Consider the following 11,454-nt stretch of genomic DNA (forward strand, 5'->3'; position numbering starts at 1 on the left):
GATTCGGGTTTGAGGTGCATGCCGGGCCTCAGGGTGATGTCTGACGTCAGGAGGACATGTCAGGTCACAGGAGAGAGTGTCAGGTAGTCAAAACAACACATGAGAAGCAGTGTTCAGGATTTATGCAACTTGAGAGTTATTTTTCTTTCCTGTTTTCCACTGCCTTTTATGAAATAAATTAAATACAATTACTATAAAAGTAGCTGCACTGTTACACTGTGAATCTTTAGAGTCAAATAACACAAAATTCAAGTAGAAATACCACAACATCTTTAAAGTTAGTCACCGACAATTGCATTAAATTGTGGGCAAAGTGCACGATGCAATACGCCATCTTTCCACTTTATTTTATTTTGTTCTCATGTTGATTTCCCCGTTTATCATGATGCCTTTATTATTTAATGAAGAGTACCTTCCCTTGTAGTTGAAATGTGTAACACTAAGAGCGATGGGTGAGTTTATAAAACATAAAATAATGAATAAAACATAAAATGTAAAAGGATCCTCTTTATTATATCTCTATTTATATTCTGAAAACTTGTTACACGACCCAAGTGTGTGTGTGTTCATCAGACAAGAAGAGAGAGGGGATTTTCTGAAGTTATTCCAACACAATAACTAATTTTAACTCTGCTTTAAAAAAAAAGAAGAGTGAATCAACACTTTTAACCCATATATCGCTTTTAGTCGATTTGTTTGATTCCCACATTTTAAGCAAAAAAGTTTTAATGTAAGAAGACAGAAAAATGTCACGGGTCATTTAATGTCATTTCATGAAATCAAGTGAATCAATGCACACTCAGCAATTTGCTCAAAAGAAAACAACAACACTTTTAATAATATAATTCCTTTAATTTCATTCTTTAACTTCCTGCAGCTGACTGTATCAATCACTACCTATAAATAAACAAATCTGCCCCTATGATTTAAATCAGTGTGAGTGAGATTTATCGGTGATTCATTTTTTAATTAGATACATTTTATTGGCTCGGGTACTATAATTTATTTCCTATCAAAGGGAGGAAACTGCGCTCGTCCTCTTTATCGCCTCGCTCAAGTATTATTTCTTGGCAAAACATACGTGAATTTGCGCAGCGGGTGTTTGGGCGGAGGCGGCGCTGCTGCAGATAAACACCAGTGTGCTTTGACAGATAACAGGACTCATGGCATGACGCACCATCCCAGTGTCTGGCGAGCATCTGATGTTTAATAAGAAGAATGAAATGGTCTCAAACAAGTTTCAACTTTTGGAGAAAAAAAAGAAGAAAAAAGTTGTATTTCAGCCATGTTTAATGTTGATATAAAATGTTTAAAAGCTTAAACAAATTACAAAATATTGTATCATATGAGAAATAATCGAAAAACATCAAGTGAAATTATTTGATTGCATATTAACTATGATTTTTCCTGATATTTAATTAAATCAATCAAGCAATAACGTTAAAAAAATCGATATTAAATTAATTAGAGATATAAGATCATATCATATTTGAGAATTAATCGAATTACATTAAAGTAAATTGTACATTTGATTTATAGTGCTTGCAATTTAGGTTTCTTAACCTGGTTTTCCTGAAGTTTCAAAATATTGATTTCTACACATAATTCTACTACAATATTACTGATACTACCAATAATGATAAAAACGTTATTTATATAGCACCTTCAAATACCGTTACAAGGTGCTCTACGTGTTAAATTGCAAATATGTGGTTCTCAGATCATTATTTAAAAATGAATGAAGATATTAACTGATAAACGATGTTTTCTGGGCCGTGGAATCAGAGGGCTTCAGTTAAAAGGTTCCTGTCCTGCAGGTTAATTAAGGTTAAATGAGCCGAGGGAAGACTGGAACTATATGGCAACCTCTTAAAAATAGCTAAATACAACGAGTTGGCAAATAAGGAGAACAGTTGTTTCATTTAAACCAGAAGACCTCACTAAATTAAGTTTTCATTGTTTTCCCACGTGCACAAATATTATTTGATCATTTAATTTAATTTAACAGCTTAAATCATCCAAATAAAGGTGCATTTTGCAAAAAAAATATTATCTAATGATTTCTCAAATTTGTCCTGCAGAACAAATTGATCGCCAAGAGCATCACAGTGGTGTCGTGCATCTTTTGCATCTCCGTAAATCTGCAAAATACCAAAGAAGCTTCTGGAGAAGTCTAGAGGGACGTGGTTTATCTGAGACCCATCATCTCCAGCCTATCACAGCTGCCCTCTTCTGCAGGGTGGAGGCCACTCTGGCACATTTAAATAGACCTGTAGCTCCAACCGAGGCACTATTCAGCTTTTTATTCTCCGAAGCCTGCAAGACAAAAAAAAAATCCAGAGCAGCCATGGTTAAGTGGACTGAGCAGGAGCGCACCAGCATCACCAGCATCTTCTCCAGCCTGGACTATGACGATATCGGACCCAAAGCCCTGAGCAGGTATGGAGGGCATTGCTCTTCAAACATAACACAAATGCAATTAGTGCTTTATGTTTTCTAAATGCCTGTGTCCTCCTCTGGTGCCAACACCTTCACCCTCCTCCTCTCTCCTCCTCCTCCCCAGGTGTCTGATCGTCTACCCCTGGACCCAGAGGTACTTCGGCTCCTTCGGCAACCTCTACAACGCCGAGGCCATCAAGACCAACCCGGCCATCGCGGCCCACGGGATCAAGGTGCTGCACGGCCTGGACCGCGCAGTCAAGAACATGGACGACATCAAGGGCACGTACGCCGAGCTGAGCATCCTGCACTCCGAGAAGCTGCACGTCGACCCCGACAACTTCAGGGTAAATCTTTAACATTTTTACTCATGCAAAGATCCTACACTTTTGCTGTTATTTATACTAAAGTGTTTGTGCCAAAGGAAACCCATTTAGAAAAGATTCTCCATGATGCCAAATGCGCGTAATATTCCCAACCATTTCATCTTCACGATTCGTTTAATTCGTTCCCTTCCTTCTGCAGCTCCTGGCTGACTGCCTGACCATCGTCATCGCCGCCAAAATGGGAAACGGCTTCACTCCTGACATCCAGTCCGCGTTCCAGAAGTTCCTGGCCGTGGTGGTGTCCGCTCTGGGAAGGCAGTACCACTAAACCCCGCAGCCCCCGCACCCGGACACCCGGAGGAGAGCTCCATAACGTCTGCTCACATGTGTTAGGCCTATGAGTCTCTTCCATAAATGAATAAAATTCAACTACCAATGAACTATTCATCTCTTTTCTATTTTCTTGTTCGAGTCCGCAATTACGCAGAGCCATTGCACGCTTGAGGGCGCGCGCAAAAGCACCATTACAGACCCAAAAGAGAAAAATATATATGAAAAATACATTCAATAATAACATTTTATATATGTATAGAGGAAATCCATAATAAACTGGGCTGATGATACCTCCTATGGCACCACTGAATTTCTAGAGACTTTACCAACCTCGTTGCTGTTATTTTTTTTTCCGAGTTTAATGCGCAAAATGTTTACATATTTTCTTAACGTAAGCCCCATAACTCTTAACAGATAAGAGCCACAACCCTCCCGATGCGTCAGTGTGCCGTGATGCTGAAAGCCACATGAGGACAACTGACAGCTGACAGACAGACCAATACAGTGACCTCATTTCAACCAGAAGAGTCACTTTTTTATACATTTTAAAGTCTCGGGGATTGGGTATAAACGAACGTTGACATGACTGAATTACTGTTAAGCCCTAACAAGATATCAAAAAAATTAAATATAATAGTCCATGCTCTCAGAAAAAAGTGTTAATATTGTTTTAAAATAAAACTTAAAACCTACATTTTTAGTCTGGCTTTGAATTTTTTTATTTTTTTTTGTCCATTTGTTTATATTTCACCCTGTTTTTACTATTTGGTAAATCCCATTTTAAATTCACTTGTTTGACTATTTTTTTATTATTTACCTTTTAATACACATTTTTTTTTTACTTTACTTTTTACTTAAACCCATACAGGATTTTACTCAATTGAATACACGAAGGACATATAGGCTATGGGATTCTATCATCTAATTCTATTTTTATTCATCCGTTTATTTATTACTATTCAATTGACTTTTTATTAAGCTCTTCTGCTTTTTATGTTCCTCGTGTTTCCTTTTTGCAAATTGGTGAGACCGTGTTTCCTCAGTATCTGTTTTTATGGATTCTTTTTTTCTTAAGTCCTTATTCTTTCTTTATCAACACTGTACAATTATGTAAATTAACTGACTTTAACTTTCATGGATTTTAGAGAACTTTTTCAAACTAATTTTCATTTAGAAAAATAGCTCATGAGAAATGTTGCTGTTTACTCCAGTTGACAGAGTGAGCAGTGACGTCTTGACCTCAACCATAACATGACCCATCCCACCGACCCCAGTCACCACAGATCCCACTAGAGGTCAATTTATTTTTAAAACCATCAGCACACATAATGCAGCCATCGTTCACAAAGTGTGCAACTTCGTAATCCATCCAGCAGGGGGCCTCATTTGAATACGTTATGAAAGTGATCATTAGCCCAAAACCTTGGCCCTTTAGATTTCAGCAGCTTTTACTTCTAAATGGAATTTATTTGCTGAGGTATAACGATTTACACTCTCCTGATAAAACATATGCAAAACACACATACCTATAATAAGTTAACATGACACAATGCTAACTGTAACCATTAATTCAAGGCTGGGACTTGATATACACTTAGTATTATTGTTATTTCTGTAGCGCTTCAATGGAATGGAGAAAAAAAAGAACACGAATGAAGAATTCTGAAGACTTGTTAGGGAAGACAAAGTTCATCATATGCCATTCAAATAAACACACTAGTGTATTATGATATTTCAAATCAATTATCTGAGTTAATTTAACTGGGTTAATCATTTGATAATTTGAGATTTGTAATTTTCAGTATGTGTGTGTTTATATTTTTTTTTTGATTTTGTTGGCATTGAGCGTTGTCCATAATTTGCAGTTACATGATTGTCATTTAGGTCTTAAATGAGGGGGAGGACAATATTTATGGACTGGTGAATGACATGTTTAATATGGATCATTATTTTGTCCTGTATTTTCTTTGTGTGTATAAGAGAGAAAGGTTGAGCTGCACAAATTACATTTTTTCCCTTCTTTTTTAACTATTTATGACCGTCAGTTAATAGTGTAACTTCAAAGAGATTTTGTGATTTTGCCAGAATAACAAACTGATAGCTGTGGTAATATAATATGGTTTTGTAGTAAAAAGCAAAGCTCACTCTTCTTTCCACTTCTTTTTCATGCCTAGAGGGTGAAGGGAAATACACCCAGGAGAGAAAAGTGAAGAAATGGAAGGACTCTGTCAATGGTAAATCGAAGGCTCGTGTGAATGATGCAACTATGAGATGTATCAGTTGTATGGATGGCGGATTGACACTGAGTGTTCTCAGTCTAATGAATATACAGACTTATTTAGCTTCCAAGAATAGCTGCCAGGTGCATTATGGGCAAGTGTGGTAATCCAGTATCACTGGTTACATCATACTGCTTTATGACATGAAATCAGGTGACCAGTCTTCAGTTGATTGGCCAATTATTCTCGGTTCTGCACCATTAAAACAACAAAAAGACGAAACTTTGCAAGGCCTATGAGGAAACTGCCCCAAATTACAATTGGTTGCAAAAAACAGTTGCTGCATTAACTTACAAATATAGAAATAATGACAATATATTTCCCCTCTGGAGATCACAGGAGAATTATACGAGGATCTTAGGATACTTTGCCTTTGTTGTCCATAAGACAATAGGCTGTTTCCATGATATTATATCATAGGAATGTTTAAAGGTGCTGATTCACCTGTTCAACTACTCTTGAATAGAGAATGTAGTTCACCATCTTGGATTCTCTCAAGGTGGTTAAAGTGGAACCTGAACTGACTCTATTGTGAGGTATACTCAATCATGAGTAGCAGCCATTCAGGATCCATGTCAGATCACTCCAGGGATGCTGATGCCATGGAGGAGGATGAGGTAAGGCCAGGCTGTGTTGAAATGCTGTTGTCTGTGTTTAAACATTTAGCAGAATATCTACAATTGGCTGAGACATTATTTTTGGTTTATCATTTACCATAAGGCCATATTTCTATGTTGGTGGGACATTTCAAATTAATGCTTCTGGTACAAGAGGTTGTTTTGTGAAGTTTTGTGTTTAGCAGTTGTTAAAAAATGTCTCTGTGTAAAGCAGCCTTAATGGCAGCAAACTGGATGTATGTGCTAAGTGACAGAGTTGCCACAGTGAGGCTTTCTCAGCAGTATTTGACATGACATTCTGTCCTCTCCCTGTTCTACACATCTTCCCACTCAGCGGCTGACAAAGTACACCTTAGATGGCCGTATCCAGTCCTCTCCCCATCCTGCTGGCCGGCGACAAACCGTCAAAATTACGCTGTGTCTCGAGAAAACCAGGACTGCAGAGGAGGACGGACAGAAACCGTCACCAAAGCCCATCTCTTTCTCCTCTTCCCCCGAACCTCTTCCCCACTGTTCCCCTCAAAAACCCCTGTCTCTGGGTAGCTCAATCAAACTTAAATGTCTTTCCTTACATAAACTTCTACCCGTCTCCTCTTCACCCAAACCACCCCCAGCGTTAGCCCCACAGAAGCCCTCACATGAACAGAGGGGTCAGATGCCCTCTTCTGAGCCCACGCAGCCTGTTCATAACCCAAAGGAGAGCAGTGGAAACCCAGAGGAAATCTCATTAAACCGCAACAGATCTACATCACGAAAGGTGAGTTATAATTTGTATTCGTGTTGCTGCATTGTAGCTGGTTTTCTTTTATTTCTGAATTTTTTCTCATGTACAGAAAAATGAATTCCTGTAGTTTGTTTCTCTCTTGCAACAGAATGAGCTCTGTTCTCATGTGTTGTCCCTCATTCTCGCTGAACAAATCTGTGGTTCCCATCACAATAGACGATGAATGCATAGACACAATTTTGATTACTTTTATCGTAGTCCACGAAAGTCTGTCCCTTGTAGATTTCTAGTCATGCGGTGGTCAATGTGTTTAGCTTTATGGAGAAAACTGACAAGCAATTAGCTCTGTTCTGCTTCAGGATGTTTGTTATCAAGAGAGAGAAATTGGCCTTTTTACAGGACTCCGTTATTGTCACTGTACTGAGAAGGAGGTGGAATGTGGCTATCTGTAACAAGAGCATTTTAGTTCATATGATGGTGGTACATTAAATACAGACTTTTGGTTGCCAGAGCATGACACGAGCAACAAATGCGAGATGACAGCTGAATTTGCAGGATGGCACTAGGCCAAACAGTTTGAAAATATACAATATTTTTTCCTCCTTCATTGTTGTTGACAGCCACGAGCCTGCTCTTTATTGTCCCTGTCTCTTATTACACCTTAAATTCCTTCATTCACAGCCCACAGCGATGTAATGTGAGTAACAGTTTGTGTAATTACTTGATTTTTTCCCCCTTTGTTTCCTTTTCTTTTGCATTTTTATTTAGCGCGTGCATTCCGAGGTCTCTTTAAAGCAACCTGTCTCTCAGCAACTCTCCAGCCAGAACGGGTATTAAGTCAAATAAATTCAGCATCCTCTTCAACATTGTTACCACCCAAATATTGCCAGATATATCGAGTAGTCATTTGCCATCTCTCCCACACAGCAATGACACCAACCTGTTGCTGAACCCTTGTCCTAATGGAGCGCTCGACAGTGAAGTTCAGGATGCCCCCTTGGATCTCATCAAGAGGCGCCGCATGCAGAGCAGCACCCTCAACAACAAGCGGCATGGACGCGGATCGAGGAAGACCAGGAGGCCTAAATCTCTACATGCAGGAAGGAGTCTCCTGAAAACCACCTCGTCTGACATCCACAGCAGCAAGGACTCTGACTCTGACTCTTTGGGAGATGGTGGCAAAGATGAAATTGATGCAGATGATCTTGAGGAGGAGGATTCTGGTTAGATTTAACACCCCTCTCTTTAATTAATCAAATGTCTTCACTGTTAGATGAGGCTACTTTGAGAAATGGCCAGTGCTCTGGATGGTTTGGTTGTTTGAAGAATGCTAATTAGGATTTATTTCTGCTCTTTCACTTGTTTTTCTTCTGTCACTCTGGAATTCCCCAGAGAGCCAGTCAGAGGGCGATCTGGTGATTGACATGTCACCCTCTGTCGGCTCTGACGATGACATGACAGAGCGAGCTGAGTCTGAACTTACCCCACTGCCAGGTACCAAACACACCCAGAAACTACCATACAGCTTGAAATTACAGTTGACTAAGATCGTTAAATCTCTGCTTCAGGACAGCATTGATTTCTCACAATTTTTACCCCCCCCCCCCCCCCCCCCACACACACACACACCTTTGTCTCCCTACCTCTTGCATAATGATACTTCTTTTTTTTATATTTGTCACATCATTGTTTTATCTCCAGCAGCTTTTGTTTTTATATCCCAGGCAGATGCTTTTTGAATCTGATACTGGATGAGTCATGGAACATGTAGAGAACATTGTGACTTTCTAAGATGAGATGTGTAGTGTAACTTGCTCAGGTTGAAGGTGCTGAGTCATGTCTCCCTGTTTTTAGGATCAGGGAAGAGGAGCAGACTGACAGTGGACAGAGTTCTGAAGTTGCCTCTTGAGTATGGGTGAGCTGTTGTGCATGAAATTCTTGTTAAATGAAACTAACATTGTTTTGATGATCTGACTCTCCTGGGGACTGAGGGGTTGCCCCTCTTGGCTCATGTCCATCTAGGAGTAGACAGCTGTACAGTCATCCATTACATCATTTCCCTCCTTGTTTCCCTGCTGGTTTGAATGAGAGGATATGTATCTGCCCCAGTTCTGACTCTGAACACCATTATTCAATAGCGGGAAATGACTATTGCAAGAAATCTTTCTCTTTAAAAGTCTATATATATTAATGATGACTGAATACAGCTGATACAATATTTTAATGATATTGAATTCATGATTTATATGTTGTACTTGGTTTGTAATTGTGTTTGCTCAGGTGGCAGAGAGAGACTCGGATCAGGAGCGTGGCAGGTCAACTCAAAGTGGAAGTTGCTTACATTGCACCATGCGGGAAGAAACTGCATCGGTATCCTAATGTGACAAAGGTGAACCAACAATTTATGGAAAATATAAAACCTTAAACCATGGCATATAGTCACTGCAGCTTTATGTAATCACACACCAGTGGAAATCACAACAAGTTACCAGTTATATAGCTCCCAGTTCTTCCCATGCTTTAATTACAATGCATAATTCTTTTGTCTGCAGTACTTGGTGGAGAATGGAATATCTAAAATCTCAAGGGACAACTTCAGCTTTAGTCCAAAAATTAAAGTTGGTGCCTTCTATGAAGCCAGACAAGGACCAGAGGTAAATGTTCCCTTTTATTTACTCTGCACAACATATATATATATATATATATATATGAGATACATACATTTAATGTAAAATGGTGTGAGGTCTGATAGAAACATTACAAGAATTCACATATTTGTTGAGACATATCTATCAAAGTTAATTTATGATGAATCTTAAGCTTGAAAGCTTGCTTTTGTTAATGTAAGCAATCGGTAGATACAAGTCAGTCTGACCATCTTCTCCTTTCATTTTCTTTAATCCTTGTAATATTTCTCAGGGTCGTCAGTGGTTTTTACTGGCTGAGGAGGAGATCACTCCCATTATCTCAGCGATGGATGCCAAGCTGCGCCGCCAACTGGAGGATCAAGGTCAGTGTACATCTTTGAAATGTTTCAGTGTCACCTGTGAAATAGGTAAAACCGGCTAAATCTGAAATTTTCACTTCTGATTTTTCATGAGGAAGTCTGGCCACCTGAACATATATGTGAGATCACTTTAAGATGATCCCAGCTCAGCTACAATAGAGTTTACTTCCAAAACCGTTTTTTCAAACAATGTCAGTGGTGGATGTTTTGGAGTCAGCTCCACAAAAACAAGTTGTAAGAGTTGCCCACCTTGTAAGACCCACCTTAAAAGAGGCTCCCTTTAACATTAAGAACATAGAACAAGGTTTATCGCCAATGAGGCTTTTCTTTCTCAACTTTTTTCCTTACTGTTAAGACCAACCTAAACCATCTTTAGAGTTTTTTAATATAAATAAGAACCATATGTCACTAAATGCTTCAGGCTTTTCCTCTGGAAATCAGGACTTTGGGGTTGTCTGCAGGTCAATATTTTACTAATCCTTTCAATTCTCTGTGGCGGGTGATTTCATGGTTTATATCCCATCATGTTTCAGAAATGGCTGGACTGTTAGCTGAGATTAAATTGATGAAAAAAATGGAGATGCAGGCCAAGGCCCGAGCAGCCAAGGAGGCCAGGAGGCAGGAAGGTAAACAGCCACAGTCTCGTCAGACTCTTCTCTAACATTGGATCAGATTGCGTGTGTGAACCTAACATGTTTGTGTTTTCTAGCCTTAAGGCTGGCTGAGCAGAAGAGGATAAAGAGAGAGCATATGAAACTTCTCGAACAGGAGGTAAGGATCTTTCTTCCCAACTATCAGCTGTTGCATTTTCAGAATTTGTGCACTCTCAATGTTTTAAATTGAAACAGTTGAACTGCTCTGAAATTCCACAAGCAAGTTGCTATCCTTCAAAATGCTACACCTTCCTGATTTGCATAGACCCACTTTGCTTCCTCACCCCACACCCTGCCCCCCCCCCCTCCTCTCTATAACATGCATGACTTAACAGTTAATTAATTTGATCTTGCTCTCATCCTTTTACCAGAAGATGATCAAACGCATGCAGCAGCTCCGAATGGAGAAAGAACGCCGTGCTCAGCAACTTCTCGAGGTTGGTCCTGAAAGTGATTGCAGAAACAGCTGCCATTTTGTCTTTGAGCCTTAATGGGAGGGAATAATCATCTCTTCACTCCGCGTGTCAATATGTTAGATCTGATATTACCAGAGAGACACTTGCTCTATTTAGATTTGTGTGGAATATTTTCTATTGACATCATTAAGATTAAGATTAAGATTAAGATTAAGATGCATTTATGTGTCCCAAACACATGCACAGACATGCACAGGCACACTCATGCAGGTAGGGAAATTTAACCTCTGCTTTTGACCCATCTGGTGCAAGACACACAGAGCAGTGAGCGACCACAGCAAACTAATACCAAAATTATACAAAATATGAAGTATAACACTTAAATATTCATTCAAGTTTTTTTCATGTTATACCTCTAACCAAGGAAATGATCGGTTCATTCATTAATCAGACATTGTTGATCTGGTTAAATGTTAATTTATCTTTTCTGTTCTGGACATATGGTACTTATTGAATGAGTGTGTCAGCCAACTCTGTTTCTTGAACTTTTTTTCATTCACAGGCTAAAAGACAGAAACAGGAAGAAGCAGCCAAGGCCCGAAAATTGGCGGCTGAGAAAAGAATCAAGGTCAATAACTGATGTTTATGAGCAAATTGTGT

At 39.2% G+C, this 11,454-nt stretch overlaps 1 protein-coding gene across 1 annotated transcript; it reads left to right on the forward strand.

Moving 5' to 3' along the window:
• Positions 1-2,347: 2,347 nt before the first annotated feature.
• Positions 2,348-3,093, forward strand: hbbe2 (hemoglobin beta embryonic-2). The gene is made up of 3 exons (XM_053413786.1): positions 2,348-2,439; positions 2,564-2,786; positions 2,965-3,093. The coding sequence occupies exons 1-3, from the start codon at positions 2,348-2,350 to the stop codon at positions 3,091-3,093; spliced, it is 444 nt and encodes a 147-aa protein (XP_053269761.1).
• Positions 3,094-11,454: the final 8,361 nt, after the last annotated feature.

The sequence above is a fragment of the Pleuronectes platessa genome, chromosome 21 (genome assembly GCF_947347685.1).
Source record: "Pleuronectes platessa chromosome 21, fPlePla1.1, whole genome shotgun sequence".
In the NCBI taxonomy this organism is placed as follows: Eukaryota; Metazoa; Chordata; class Actinopteri; order Pleuronectiformes; family Pleuronectidae; genus Pleuronectes; species Pleuronectes platessa.

Excerpts from the sequence above, each read along its gene's own strand:
- hbbe2 (XM_053413786.1), top strand. The coding sequence starts at position 2,348 with ATGGTTAAGTGGACTGAGCAGGAGCGCACCAGCATCACCAGCATCTTC. Across the intron at positions 2,440-2,563 it reads GGACCCAAAGCCCTGAGCAG|GTGTCTGATCGTCTACCCCT; the intron begins GTATGGAGGGCA and ends CCTCCTCCCCAG. Across the intron at positions 2,787-2,964 it reads TCGACCCCGACAACTTCAGG|CTCCTGGCTGACTGCCTGAC; the intron begins GTAAATCTTTAA and ends TTCCTTCTGCAG.